Source organism: Sphaerodactylus townsendi, linkage group LG16 (genome assembly GCF_021028975.2).
Source record: "Sphaerodactylus townsendi isolate TG3544 linkage group LG16, MPM_Stown_v2.3, whole genome shotgun sequence".
Taxonomy (NCBI): Eukaryota; Metazoa; Chordata; class Lepidosauria; order Squamata; family Sphaerodactylidae; genus Sphaerodactylus; species Sphaerodactylus townsendi.
The window spans coordinates 24,839,547-24,855,116 of record NC_059440.1 but is presented as its reverse complement, the minus strand read 5'-3'; the positions used below and the strand labels follow the sequence as shown (position 1 = coordinate 24,855,116).

The window sequence follows — 15,570 nt, the reverse complement described above, 5'->3', positions numbered from 1 at the left end:
AACCAATCTCACCACCACTGAGACATGGTCAGAATTGGGCCATAGAGCACAGGCTTCAGTCTTTTCTGTTCCACAGTGGATGTAAACTTCTCCCCTGCCCCTACCCTGAAGCAAGAAAAAAGCAGAAGCAGAAGAAACACACTTCTTTAAAGTCGAATTTCGGATGATCTGTTATGCATCATGAATGTAATTTTATTTTAATTCCAAAACGACACATTTCTCAACCGACCAGAAAATAAACCCCTACCTTGCACCCAACAATGCTTCATTTTTGGCATTCGGCAGTATTTATCTGCCTCCTCCTTTCCGCGTATCAAGTGGCAGGCAGTTGCTCGCTAATTGCTTCCCAAACATAATAGCCCATCATCCAAAATTTGACTTTTTAGAATTTTTTTTAAATCCCCTTTGCCTTCAACAATGCTCTCTCTCACCACTTTTCCGATAGAACACTGAATTGCATAAGAAAGGAAATGTTAAAATGTTCCACACAAAGATAATTATCATTTGAAGAAGAAAAAAAAACCCTCTTTTCTCCAAACCACAGCCAAATGCAGCCGACCCCCCTTATCACTGCAGGAATTTTGCGCAAGGCTCTTGAATTCCTTTGAGATACGGCTCTGGTAGATTAGTATGTAGATGCTACATAATTATGTTCCCCTCGGTCGCTTTGAAAGCTATTACGGCCTGATGTATATATATAATTTTTTTTCGGTTACTTTCCTGCTATGTCCTGAATGTTCCTGATGGAACTTAAGATAGAGGCGTGTAACACAGATTTGACAAACGGGGCACAGAAGACTGGCAGGAAAGAATGGCTGTCCCTGTTGGATACAAAACATGCGGACAGCATGCCGATGATTTCCAGAAATAAGGGTGTGTTCCCCCCCCCCCGTTAATGGTATTTACAGCCACTAGCCCTGACAGTGGGGTGATCTCTCACCTCTGTAGATGGATGACAAGACTAGAAATGGCAAGATTTGGATTTGGATTTTCACTTACCCCAGAGTGGGTCAGTGGATGACCCCGGACCGGTCACTGTCCCGTCCTACCTTGAAGATAACATGGAAGTAGAGAGACCCCGACATGCTGCTCTGAGCTCCACGAAGGAAAGGGGTGATACAGATGTGATAAACACAGGCCCTTTCTGCACCAATCCCTGAAAACATTTGTAAAACATTTTCAATGCCTCTCCCCCTTATGTATGTCTGCATTCAACCCCTCCAAATGATTCCTGGTCTCCATTTTGTGATTTCTTCCTTTTTTCCCCCTTCCTTTCGTTTGAGAATGTTGTTTCTCAATGGCTCCTTCCGCACATGCAGAATAATGCACTTTCAAACTGCTTTCAGTGCTCTTTGAAGCTGTGCGGAATAGCAAAATCCACTTGCAAACAGTTGTGAAAGTGGTTTGAAAACACATTATTCTGCGTGTGCGGAAGGGGCCAATGTTGTTTAACAGTTTAGTGCTGAGATTCTTTGTGCTTCCTGTAGTTCAATGATTTGGTCCCCCCCCCTCCAAAAAAAGAGCAAAAACAGGAAAAAAACTGCAGGAAAACCAAACAAGAGGCAAGGGATGAGCTGAGAAAACAATGAGGATGTGCAGAGAAGGCAGAGAGGCCTGAGAAACATCTTGAAGGGACCCCACAGGAAAATGAAGCCGTTCTGAAAACGTTTCAACTAAAGAATCATTTTAAAAGGGCTTTCATTTTAAACGTTTTGAGGCTGCAAATGAAAAGTTTTGGGGTGAAAACAATGCGGAACTCCACCGAGAAAACATTTTATTTCCTGCCTCAAAATGTTTTAAATAGTCTAGGCAGAAAGGGCCTGAGTGACACAAGGTCTCCCAGCAAGCCATATGTCCCTACTTGGTCTCTGCGTTCGACAGAGGTCAATCTACTGGAAGTCCCTGGCCCCTCAATGATGCGACTGGCCTCCACTCGGGCCAGGGCCTTTACGGCTCTGGCCCCGGCCTGTTGGAACACTCTCCCTCCAGCTATCCGGGCCCTGCAGGATTTCGGTGATTTCCGCAGGGCCTGTAAGACTGAGTTGTTCCACTGGGCCTTTGGAGAGACCAGTTGCTGAATTGTGCCCCCTCTGTTCTCCTGTAAGGGTCCCTTTACATCTTTGGGACCCACCGTGCCCTCCCCTTCCCTCGTTAGGAGGTTTTTTAAGTAAGGGTTTTGCGGGACGCCAATTTCATGTTGCAATCGCTGTTTTAAATTAAATTAATATTTTAGAGTTTATGGGGCTGAGTTCTTAATGTTAGGTATTTATTGGTTGTTATTTACTCGCCCCTCTTGTTATTGTATTTTATGTTGATGTTGTACACCGCCCAGAGCCCTCCGGGCAGTGTACATCATCATCATCATCATCATCATCATCATCATCATCATCATCATCATCATCATCATCATCATCATCATCATCATCATCATCATCATCATCAAAAAGCCTCAGGGCACAGTGGGGTCTTGAACCTGGATCACATACTGTGGTATAGTGGTGAAGAGTGGTGGACTCAAATCTGGAGAACTCCTCCGCATGAGTGGCAGACTCTGATCTGATGAACCAGGTGTAATTCCCATTCCTCCTCATGAAGGCTGCTGGGTGACCTTGGGCCAGTCATAGTTCTCTCATAACTCTTCCAGCCCCACCTATCTCACAAGGTGTCTGTTGTAGGGAGAGGAAGGGAAGGAGTTTGTAAGACATTTTGAGACTCCTTAAAAGCTGAGAGAAACAGGGTATAAAAGCCAACTCTTCTTCTTCTTCCTAGTCCAGTACTCTAACCACTAGACACCCTCTCTATACACAACTGTCAATGCGGGGACCAAATGTAATGAAGCGCTTGCGTTTTCCGCATGCAACTTGGTGCTTTCCACCATTAAGTTCCTTATTATCATGCAATCCCTTCCCAACTCGACACCCACCCCACCCAGCCGCAGCCAACAGCACCACCAGCAGCAGCTACAGGCTGTAAATTAACAGCAAAGCTGTTGAATAGAAAAGGAAAAGAGAGGGGGGGGGGACTTTAGTCACAAAACAGCTTTCTGAAATTGAGAGGGTAGAGGCCGGAGGGAGGGGGTCATTTCACAAAAAAAGAACTACCCCTTGACACACACACCCCAAATCCCACTAAATGGTAATTGAGCGGCTTCTGTTTCCAGCTGACTGCCGGGCGAGGAAATTTTGGCCTGTCTCGACTCCCTCCTAGAAGTTGTTCTGCTGGAAAATTTACAGCACGAAGCCGATTGTTTGGCTTGGCAGCGTGGCCGGGATGCTGCTTTGTAAACTTAGTAATAGCTGCCCTTCTTTTAATTTGTTTGACCTCGACTACAATAATTTATTATGTGCACTAGAGAGGGTTTGGAGTTTTTTTTAAAAAAGAAAAAAACTTTCTTTGAAACAAAGACCCCGGCGTCCTTCTCTTTATTGCACAGAACACTGTCTTGGAATTCCCTTTAGCTGTGAGGCAAACTACAGTCGCTGTCAGTTAGCAGTTTTCGGTGTAACTGAAGGGAGGGAGGTATCGTGCCAAGTGCGCAAAACCCAAGCAGGTTTTCCTCGGAGGAAATGCATAACTATCTTGGCCGCAGCAAATAATGATTTTGATTCTCTTTGGCGTTCCTTGGGTCCTGCAATCCCTTCAGATCACTGTTGGGAAGGGCCAGGGGTGTCAATACCAAAACAGCTGCATTTTCACATAATTTTCTCATCCTTTGTCTGAGGTGCTCAGAGTAGCCTTTGAGACTCAACGACTCTCCTGTGATATGAGTTCCCCTTGCTTTCATGAAGGATCGCTTTCCAGTGCTATTGATTTTATCAATATTATATCTATTTATAAAACTGCCTTATTAAGGTCTCGTTGAAAGCTAGTGCATAAAAATAGGATACTATCAAAAAAAATATATTCTGGATAAGGGAACAGGTGTGCGCTTCGTTGTTAATATTTTTATATAAATCCTTGGGCAGAATGTTTCTGCCATGCATGTTGCTCGTTGGCCTGCTTTGTAAGTTGCAAAAGGAAAGAAAATACACCTGTCAATGTTTTATTTATTTAAACTCTGGCTCATTCCGCACATGCAGAATAATGCACTTTCAAACTGTTTTCAGTGCTCTTTGAAGCTGTGCAGAATGGCAAAATCCACTTGCAAACAGTTGTGAAAGTGGCTTGAAAATGCATTATTTTGCGTGTGCGGAAGGGGCCTCTGTTTCTTCACCACATTCTCCAAAACGTTATTAAAATGGCTTACAATGTTACTATGAAACACGTTAATTAAATTAAAATCAATCATGGATATAGAACAAGAGACAATTCGGCAGGACGCAGTTGCCAAAATTGTGGAAAACTGAGGCACTAAAATCGCAATGAAGAAGACGAGGATAAGAATTCAGGTCTCCCAGATCCTTGCCCGATTCTCTCACTGCTGGCCAATTAAATCATCTTATGGTGACACAGTGAGGGGTTTAACTGATCCCATTGTTATGATGAGCACACCTCTAGGCTAAGGAGAAGTTGAGCTGCCAGCCCCTCCTTGCCCAGGCATGAAACAAAAATGGTTCCTACTCTCTGAGGGCAATCCGTTTTTGGGGAGCCATGCTCTGATGCCAGACTTAGAAGTCCCCATGCATCCAGAAAGCCCTTGATGCAAAGATTGCTAACATCTGTGGCCCGGGAATGTTTTTGTACAGAACATACCATTACAAGAGCCCTCACTTCGGTTTGAAACAGTGCAGCTCGGGCCAATGTTTATCACCTCGTTGCAAAACCTAGGCCGGAGCCTCCTTCAAGAAATGCCCTTCAGTCGATCCCGTTCCCACCATTGATGCCCCGCTGCTAAACACCAAGTCTTTGTGTTGTTGCTGCCTCCTAGAAGTGCACACGTTTCGCTGCGAGCATTGTGACGAACTTTTCCAGTCAAAGATGGAGATGAGGCGGCACAAGAAATACTCCTGCAACACTGTCAACTCCCTCTACGAGTCTCTGAGCGAGGAGATTAAGCAAGAAGGTGCGGCTGATGGGCAGGTCCATGAATGCAAAGACTGTGAGAGGATGTTCCCGAACAAATACAGGTAATGTCTTTTTGACTGATCACAATTCTTCATTGCTGCTGAGAGTGAACAGGTGAAGCAAGGAGCCATGGTGGATGCTGTGTGTTCAAAAGGTCCAAGTTGACTCTTGCCTAATGGAGTTCTCTCCAGCAAGGGCAAAAACGGGGGAGGGGGGACAACAATATTGCAATAAATCGGCAAAGTTATGCAGTTGCAAACTTAATGTGGTTGAAACCCTGACTCACCAACTCTTGCACTGCACCAGATTTGATAACATCAGATCTAAATATACCAACCTACACTTTTTCTTTCAATCTGGGCTGCCTGATCTGACTAGGTTATCTCTATTGTTAAACAACTCGGACCCCAGTCTTTGTGAAGAGATCGCCAATTTCATTGCGGAAATAGTTGAGAGTTCCCAGTAGAACGTATTTGTTGTGCTCCCCATGGGGCCTTTTATCTATCATCTATCCATGCAATTGTTCTTGATTTATGTAACTTTTTCTGACTATGCCAATAAAGGCTTATGTATGTATGTATGTATGTATGTATGTATGTATGTATGTATGTATGTATGTATGTATGTATGTATGTATGTATGTATGTATGTATATTGCAATGCTCTAGGAATTCCCTGATCTCTGTGGTAAAAAGCATAGAGGTATGGGGAAATTCTTGGAGGCTGTGACATCACTTCCAGGTACAGCTTCCCACCCTCTGTTTTTGCTCACAGTGCCTTTATAGCCACCTTCCATTTTCACCAGAGGAACTGATATCTGTTGCCAGGAGACCAGCTGTAACTCCTGGAGATCTCCAGTCACCACCTGGACGTTGGCCACCATGATTGGTAGCCGCTACAGACAGGACCTATAGGATGGCAACCCCGTCACCCACTGAGCCAAATTTATTTATTTATGATTTTTTAAAAGCCTTCCTTTCTCACACTCACTGGGACCCAAGGCAGGTAGCAACCATGATAAAACAATCTATATATATAAAAAGCTTTCCGTGTATGTGTTGATGGCAGGGTACCTCAGTAACTGCTGGGCCAATTCCTCTGAAAATTCCCAGCCACTATAGTCAGTCAGGTGAGAGTGTTTTCAGATATTCACATACCTGAAATTTCACACCTGGCCCAGGTAAAACGCCTTTTTCCTGGCGCTCCCTGGTGAAGGACATGCAGTTGCCTGTGTGTAACTGTCACTTTTAGAATGTTCGTGCTGCTTAGAATGTTCACTCAGACGGCCAGATATGAGCAGTACATAGGCAGTCACTCGAGTGGAAGTGAAACACATACACACACATACACATGAGGGAGAGGGAAGGAAGGGAGAAGAAGAAGAAGAAGAAGAAGAAGAAGAAGAAGAAGAAGAAGAAGAAGAAGAAGAAGAAGAAGAAGAAGAAGAAGAAGAAGAAGAAGAAGAAGAAGAAGAGGGAGGAGGAGGAGGAGGAGGAGGAGGAGGAGGAGGAGGAAGAAGAAGAAGAAGAAGAAGAAGAAGAAGAAGAAGAAGAAGAAGAAGAAGAAGAAGAAGAAGAGGAGGAGGAGGAGGAGGAGGAGGAGGAGGAGGAAGAGGAGTTCTCTCCTGCAGGAGACTCAAAGGGGCTTACAATCTCCTTGCCCTTCCCCCCTCACAACAAACACCCTGTGAGGTAGGTGGGGCTGAGAGAGCTCCGAGAAGCTGTGACTAGCCCAAGGTCACCCAGCTGGCGTGTGTGGGAGTGTACAGGCTAATCTGAATTCCCCAGATAAGCCTCCACAGCTCAGGCGGCAGAACGGAGAATCAAACCCGGTTCCTCCAGATTAGATACACGAGCTCTTAACCTCCACTGCCACTGAGAGGGAGGGGTGGCATCAGAGATGGGATCCAGCAGGTTCTCACAGGTTCCCGAGAGTAGGTTACTAATTATTTGTGTGTGCCGAGAGGGGGTTACTCATTGGTGATTTTGCCACGTGATTTTTGCCTTAGTTATGCCCCTCCTCTCAGAAGTAGCACGCAGAACTTGAAGCAGTGTAGCAGGAGGTGCACCGGTCTGCGTGGCAGCCTGCGCCTGCATGCATTCGTTTCCCACCCAAGGACTGGCGCAGCGGCTGCGTCCTTGCCACAGCCCTGCCCAGGAATGCCCCACCCCTCGAATACCTGGCAACGCCCCCGGCATTAGTGCCCCGCCCAGCCCCATTGGTGCAGGAGACTCAAAGGGGCTTACAATCTCCTTGCCCTTCCCCCCTCACAACAAACACCCTGTGAGGTAGGCAAAACAAACCAGAGTTGGTTTCTAAAATATTTTTGTTTGTTTGTTTGAATCCCATTTTCTCATAAAATAGATTCCTTTTTCAGCATTCAGTGTGCATTAATAATAAACAACTCTGTACGTGAATTATGTATAATTATCGAACATGCATACGCAATAAACAAATTTACAAAACCAACAGTGAGAAGCAAAGTACTAAAAGAGTTAAAAACATAAGTTAACATAACATAACATAGACAAAAAAGGAATATTGGTAACTTTTCTTTGGAGGGGAAGATGGGGTAGTCCTTTTTCTAAAGGGCTTTCAGCCAACACCCCTCCGTCCTTTGGCTGAAGATAGCTGCCAGGTAGCAAAAAGGGAAAATCTTCATGTTTGCAACCAAAAAAATGTCTGACATTTAAAGTGTGTTAGTACCTGATTGTATTTCTTTCAAATGCTACGTTAACCATGTTCTGGGAAATTATGGGCCTCTTGCCTATGAAAATAGGAACACGATAGCTTCAGCAGAAAAAGGGTGAATATCTTGTCTTTTGGGGAGAAAACCTTGTCAGAATGCCAACTAGAGAGGGATTGAGTAATGGCCAATCCGGTGGGGAAGACCCACTAGTTTGGAAGGAGAAATTTCAACTGGGAGGAATTTCAGAAGAATCTCTAGACTGTACTGTGGCTTTCAGTTGCCAATGACCAGAACTTCATATCCACGTACATCTGTTTGGTTCTCTCTCCAACAGCTTAGAGCAACACATGATCATCCACACTGAAGAAAGGGAGTACAAATGCGACCAGTGCCCCAAGGCCTTCAACTGGAAATCAAACCTGATTCGTCACCAGATGTCACATGACAGTGGCAAGCGATTTGAATGTGAAAACTGTGTGAAGGTATGATTTCATAAGCAAGCGTCCCATTGACATTGGGAAGCAATTTGGGTGCGGTTGAGTGGAATTACTCCTACGTGAGCCACGAAGTCAGGGACACAATGTTTGGAACCCTTTCCTGAGAGACGTCCATCCACATAAAAGAGGGTTTTTCCGGAAGACAAAGACCTTGATCCCAAGTCTGTTCAAGAGCATCCAAAATGCCATTACAATTATTTCAGTTAACAAACCTCCAACTAGCCGGATCTCATCACATCTCAGAAGCTTAATCAGGGTCTGGATAGGACTTTAGTCCCTTCTGCACATGCAGAATAATGCACTTTCAGTCCACTTTGCAGCTGGATTTTACTGTGCGGCACAGCAAAATTCACTTGCAAACAATTGTGGAAGTGAATTGAAAGTGCATTATTCTGCATGTGCGGAAGGGGCCTTGAATGGGAGACCACCAAGGAAATCCAGGGTTGTTACGCAGAGGCAGGCAATGGAACCCACTTCTGTATGTCTCTTGCCTTCAAAACCCTACTGGTTCGCCATTAATCAGCTGTGACTTGATGGCAAAAAAGTGTTTTAGTTTCTGTTCTGACCACGTAAACTTTACTAAACTGCCCACTCCTTGAAGGCGTTCCTTCTATTATATCTATTATACCTGCCCAAAGAAGCCGCACATGGTCAAAACTCTTCAAAAGATTTGAGGCAGATAAATACCTTCCCTTAGAAAATCACAATATGGTAGAAACATTCCCCAGTGGCTTGAATTTCCCTGTGACCAGGAGTGGCTTCAGGCTTTGATGGCCCTTGGCAGTAGGATCCATCAGTACCTCCAAACATACTAACTGCGCCACGCCCTTGTGTCTAAGCATACCTTCCTGGAGGAAGTGGAACACAACTCTTTCATTTTTGACTCTGTCATAATGGGCAAGATTGAAAGGAGCATGGAACGAAACTGTGCTCTGAACCTCTCTGGTCTCTCTCTCTCTCTCTCTGTGCAAAATGGGAGATTACCCCAGAGGCCTCTGGGAAATCACAGCAGTCACTAGAGCGATCACCCATTCCTGATGGATGGTCCAATGATGGATGGGTGTGGTGGACCTTCTGCTGACCCATTGGTTTTGGCTGATCCTTGACCATACAGATTCTTGACATGGACCCTACTCATTGCTGGTATAATGTGAAATGGGATCCCAGTGGGGTGGAGCTTAAAAACATTTGAGAACCTGGGCATGGCAGGACGACCTTAGAATCCTCCGGTGTTTTGTAACCAACTCTTGTAACTCTTCTTAGCCATAGCTCTTGGTTCCTCAAGACAATTCTCTTCCCATTCTTCTAGGTGTTTACAGACCCCAGCAATCTGCAACGGCACATCCGTTCCCAGCACGTTGGCGCACGGGCTCACGCCTGCCCGGATTGTGGGAAAACTTTCGCTACTTCGTCTGGCCTCAAGCAGCATAAGCACATTCACAGCACTGTCAAACCTTTCATATGTAAGTTGTCATGGCTGTCTCGGAGAGCCGGCTGGGCACTATAATTGCACATATCCGGAGGGCCCCCTCCCACCCAAACGCCAGCTTTGCCTCCACAAGCAGCCACCATAATTTTATAGGTCAGAGCACAAGATGGAATTCCACCACTTTGTGCGTTCTTTCTATTTTTTTGCTTTACGCATGGCCCCTGTTTTCTCAGTAAACATTTGTGGCAGGTTTTTGACAGGTTAAAAGCTCAGCTCCACAGCAAGTCCCACCAATTTCGCTTTTCTCATTGTGTTCCCCCCCCCCCCGGCGACTTTCCTCCCCCTTTCCCCATTTCATTTCTTTCCGTCTTTTCCCCCCCTCCCTCCGATTGGGTGTAAATAAACAGCTGACACCACCTGACAGAAACAGACTTCAGAAGTGCCTGAAGTAATAACGAGGCCAGCAGGCAGGTTTTGGCATCCTTGAAAAATAATTTGTGTTGAGTCTTCTGCATTTGGGAGAACACACTTATATTGAAAAGTCCAATTAGTCACATCAAGGCAACCATTCCAGATAATCCACACATTATGGAGTGACGGGCAAGGTCTTGAGTACCTACCCTGTGTCCCATACAATAATCAGACATGTTCAGCGTCTGATTTGGATTGAGGAGCATCAACTTCCCCTTGTGCTGTTTTCACAATCTGCAGTGGTCTCAAGAGAGCCTTATTTGACCCCAGAATAACAGGTCACATACTGCTTCACTAAGGCCCCTTCCGCACGGCCCAATAAATACTGGCTAACCATGGTATAAAATCTGTGTTGGGGGGGGGACCTCACACGAATCTGGCTCCTAACATGAGTCTGCTCCGCGTTTTCCCCTCCAACCCGAGTTTTTCAAGAATTGCACTATCAGCAATTCTTTAGTTTTAACGTGGATTGCAGCCACTCCCGAGCAAACGGTTGCCCCAGGAAGCGCGTTATTTGGCCACGCTTCCCTCTTTTTTTTAGTCCCTGCTTCTCTGCTGCGTAGCTACGGAGGGGCACAGGGACGGCAGCATGGCTGTTGAGGTCCATGCCTGCCTGGCTTCATAGTGAGTGAAAAAACATGCCTCTGTGCAAAGGCACGATGGCAACCCACATTGCCTCTGCTTGCTCCCGTTCGCTGCCTTCCACGGAGGCATGGGAACACCCCAACGGCAACACAGATTGCTTAACCCCACTGTACTTTGCCCATGCGGAAGGGGTTTTAGACCATTTCAGATCAGGAAAATGGTGCTATGGTGAGGGAAGACTCTACATGACCTAGTCACAATCCTAATCAGAGGTATGGTGCTGGGACATGGGATGTTTAATTCTTGCCCCACAGGCCATGTCTAGTGTCCATAATAGACTTCTCCCCAACACCACTGTAAGTCTCATAACAGGCACATATCTATATTTTTTACTTACCATGGCTAAAAACTCCCGGAGGGAGCCATTTGGAACAGGGAAAACAGTGTATGGGGGGAGCAATTAAACACACACACCCCTGTTCTCCAGTGCTATGAGCCCAATTCATCCAGGATTTCTGTGACTGCATTTTGGGACCTAACACACAAGGCATTTTGTCCCAGCACCATTTGGGCCTTGACAACTAGAGCTTGGCGAATAGAGTCGAACCACTGACCTCACTACGTGGTCGACAACTGGGTAAAAAGCTGGGATTATATTTTCCCCTTAGCCTCTCCATCATTTAACAAACAACCCCTCTCCCTTTGGTTCTGGTGGGTTTTCCGGGCTGTGTGGCCGTGATCTGGTGAATCTTGTTCCTAACATTTCGCCTGCATCTGTGGCTGGCATCTTCAGAGGTGTATCACAGAGGGAAGTCTGTTACACACTGTGAAAACCCACCAGAACCAGTTGAATCCAGCCGTGAAAGCCTTCAACAATACCCCCTCCCTTTGTCCTTCAAATGAAACAGTCTTGATATGAGAAATATTTACAGAGAGTCCCAACAGAGAAATAACTTGCTGTTAATGACTTTAAAAAATAAATAATAATTAAGGGGGAGGAGGAAACACACGATATGATTATATGAGTCCACGTTCATCTCTTGACCACCTCGGCCACCTCCTGACTGCCCTGGCAAATGACAAAACATGCATTTTCAATCAATATAAACAGTGATCAGAATTTAAGCACTAGCCAGACTCTATTTACTGTGATGATGATGATAATAATAATAATAATAATCTCCACCCCCCCACGGAAAAATAAAGTCCTCGAGTTAGAATAGCACATGATGTAAGTTTTCTGCAAGTTTATTTGGAGAAAGATCTTTTCCCCCTCCCTATCAGGATGTCACAGAACTAACTGCCGGTCAAGAGTAGGTATTGTATTTATTTATCGTACCCTGTATCAGAATTTCAGAGGTGCCCAGAGGCGCAAAACAGTTTGGAACCTCAGCTCTAGCTAATAGACCATGTTTACTGTCATGGTATGTGATATGTCTTCAGGAAGTTTCCTGACCTGATCCATTCCAGAGTGATTCAGTCTAGAGATGATGACCTCTAGCAAAGTTGATCTTTATGTGGTTCCAACTATACTTTAGTTTCAGGCATCCGTGAGTCTTGGATTCAGCCCTAGGAAGATTTAAAGTGACAAGTTTTGGAAAGGGCCTTTGCTGAAGGCCTTGAAGAGCTATTCCTCGACAGAATAAATTGCCCTCCACTGGTTTGACTCGATATAAGGCAGCATCTTGTTAAGGCTAGAGCGGAGGCTAGAGCGCAGAGTGTCAGACACACAGAGTGTCCTGACACAGAGAAGCCGAACCATACATGCGCATGTGAGCGTATCCCAACATGTGTGTAAGCTTTCAGCACAAAGAAAAGTTGGAGTCAGTTGTCGTTTCTAATCTAATAAAAAGAGTATTTATTAGTGAACATTCTGGACAGAAAAGTAGGTAGAAAGGTTCACTAATCTATCCTAATTTAGCTGGATGGAAATGGATACACAGAGCACCCATCCTCTCTCTAGGCATGTTGGAGTAAGATGGAGAAGAAGGCGAGAAGAAGGCGGAAGGAAGGAAGTTCCTAAGAGTATCAGTCTAATATCAAAGGGATAGAACCAGCATGATAGAGTAAAGGTGTCAATCCCTAGGTCTCTATCTAGCCTCTGGCTAACTAGTAAAACCCCCTCTGTGTGTTGAGACAGGAAACAGCGTAAAGTCCTTCTCTTCCAACAAAAAAGATCTCGGCTAGCAAGCTTTGAAAGCCCTGCAGGGTCGCCATAAGTTGTCTATGACTTGATGCCACTTCCCACCACCAATTCATATCCCAGGAGAGCATGCTGTGTGCAGTTTTCTCAGCATGTATGTTCACCATTTTGTGTGAATAGGGAAGCATGGCTACATTCTAGATGCGTTGCTCACAATGAAGTGCCCTGAAGAATCTGGGTTTCCAGCAGCTTGTATTGAAGGCAGAAAATACGTGAGTTGCCTGTTCACACAAAATGGTGCGTTCCCATGTTCAGAGAATCACATGTAGCGCACTGTCCCACTGTTCAAGACTGGAACGCCAAAACCTGAACAGGGCTATGAGATCCCCTCCGACCCACAAACACTTTCTTTTCAACTAGTTCTTTCATATTAATTTCATATTGGCTTTTGGTGTTTTGGTTTCTGTTGATGCTTTAGGTGAGGTCTGCCACAAGTCCTACACGCAGTTCTCCAACCTGTGTCGCCACAAGCGGATGCACGCCGACTGCCGGACCCAGATCAAATGCAAGGATTGCGGGCAGATGTTCAGCACCACCTCCTCACTCAACAAGCACCGGCGCTTCTGTGAGGGCAAGAACCATTATAACCCTGGGGGGATTTTCAGCTCAGGGTTGCCTCTGACCCCTAGCTCCATGATGGACAAATCCAAGCCGTCTCCCAATCTCAACCACACCAGCCTCGGGTTCAACGATTACTTCCCATCCCGGCCACACCCAGGAGGACTTCCATTTTCACCTGCTCCTCCTGGGTTTCCAGCCCTGACTCATGGCTTCCCAGGTATTTTCCCTCCCTCTCTATATCCCAGGCCCCCTTTATTACCTCCAACACAGCTGCTAAAGAGTCCCATCAACCACACCCAAGACGCCAAGCTTCCGAGCCCCCTGGGGAACCCGGCCCTCCCTCTCATTTCTGCTGTGAGCAACAGTGGCCATCCAGTCTTGGGAGACGAGAAGTTCAACAGCAGCCATCTGGGGAACTCCTACCTGGAGAAGCTCAAAGCCAGGACCAGCGACGTCTCAGACGCGAGCGATTTTGAGGACGTCAACACGACCACAGGCACGGATCTGGACACCACCACTGGCACCGGGTCTGATTTGGAGAGCGACGCAGAGAGTGACAAGATGAAAGACAAGAGCAACCCGCCGGAAAGCAAGCCGGATTTCCTCAGCGGCTCAGTGTCCACGAGTTCTGCTAACAACATGAGCGACATCCCTCTTTTCTACTCTCAGCATTCCTTCTTCCCTCCCCCTGAAGAGCAGCTGCTTCCCACGGCCGGGGCAGCCAACGATTCTATAAAGGCCATAGCCTCCATTGCGGAGAAGTACTTTGGGCCCGGCTTCATGGGGATGCAGGAAAAGAAAATAGGTTCCCTCCCGTACCATTCCATGTTTCCATTCCAGTTCCTTCCCAACTTCCCCCATTCGTTGTACCCTTTCACAGACCGGACCCTGAATCACAGCTTGCTGGTCAAGGCAGAACCAAAGTCGCCCCGGGACCTTCACAAAATGGGCAGCGGCAGCTCTGAGTCGCCCTTTGACCTTACCACAAAGCCAAAAGAAATTAAGCCAGCCTTGCCGCCCCCCAAAATCCTGCCCCCACACCCTTCTGGGGAGGAACAGCCACTAGACTTGAGCATCGGCAACCGCATCCGGGCGAGCCAGAATGGGAGCCGGGACTCCCGAAAGAACCACGCTTACGGAGAGAGGAAACTAATGGCCAGTGAAGTATTACCCAAGATTTCTCAGGCTCAGATGCCGCCGCAACCATCCCTGCATTACGCTAAGCCGTCACCTTTTTTCATGGACCCCATCTACAGGTATTAACATAACCTGCCTTAATTGTGGTCTCTGATGGCCTGTACCTGGAGGCGTAGCTCCAAGGGGATGAGGGGGCGCCCCGCACCCTGTGGGGGTGTGGCAAGGGTGTTCCGAGGGCGTTGTGGGGGCTTTGCCCGGTGCACCGGGCACTTTTCTCCCTTGCTTTGCTTCTGCCTGTACCATACACATAGGCACAGTAGTTCCCTGTCATGGTCCAGGGGGTCTGAGGCCCACAGCAATGAGATTTCAGGATGCAAGGAGGGGGGCATTGGCTGCCCATCTGGTGGAGGGACAGAGGCAAGTCACAGGGGATAAGACAGGGCAAGAGGAAAGTTCTGTATACATCAGCTGATTATCCAGTGAGCTATAGATGGAGAATGGCACAAGATAGGTAGGTGATTAAAAAAAAGAGCAGTTGAATTTCAGAAGGAGATAGAGTAATTCAGGACAGACAGGAAGCTGAGGTTGCATTTATACCAGCCCCCCCCCCAGTGTGGTGTTTGTGGGCACCGTGGCACGCCCGACAGCTTTTCTATTACTGAGGAAGTGGGTGGAGCTAGGTAGGTCTTTGTCATAGTAAGGCATTTGATTGACTATTGGAGATTTGATTGGCTGTGCAATTAAAAAAATGTTACTTGGGCTGCATTTGCCACCACAGCCCAAGGATCGGCACTGTGTTACTGAAAATGAACTGTGGCAATCATTCAATGGCTGGCTCCACCTCTTATGGCCGCCATTTTGTTGCAGTCCTCTTGTAGCTGCATCCCTCGTGCTGGGTCAGAATTCCAGCTGTGCCCACATGCTCAGAAAGGTTGGGGACCCCTTGTCTATACATTACAAAGCCCTTGCGTATGTTGGGGCATTTGAGTGTTGT

General features: G+C 46.5%; 1 protein-coding gene across 7 annotated transcripts in view; it reads left to right on the top strand.

Annotated features, from left to right (window-relative positions):
• Positions 1-15,570, top strand: part of PRDM16 (PR/SET domain 16) — a 404,189-nt gene that overhangs the window by 355,959 nt on the left and 32,660 nt on the right. For 5 of the 7 annotated variants that reach the window (XM_048518726.1, XM_048518721.1, XM_048518720.1 and 2 more), the window contains 4 exons: positions 4,868-5,066; positions 8,028-8,175; positions 9,500-9,653; positions 13,288-14,695. In XM_048518726.1, coding sequence (XP_048374683.1) covers positions 4,868-5,066; positions 8,028-8,175; positions 9,500-9,653; positions 13,288-14,695 — 1,909 coding nt within the window. The remainder of the gene's footprint in view (positions 1-4,867; positions 5,067-8,027; positions 8,176-9,499; positions 9,654-13,287; positions 14,696-15,570) is intronic. The other 2 variants (XM_048518723.1, XM_048518722.1) reach the window with 1 other exon arrangement.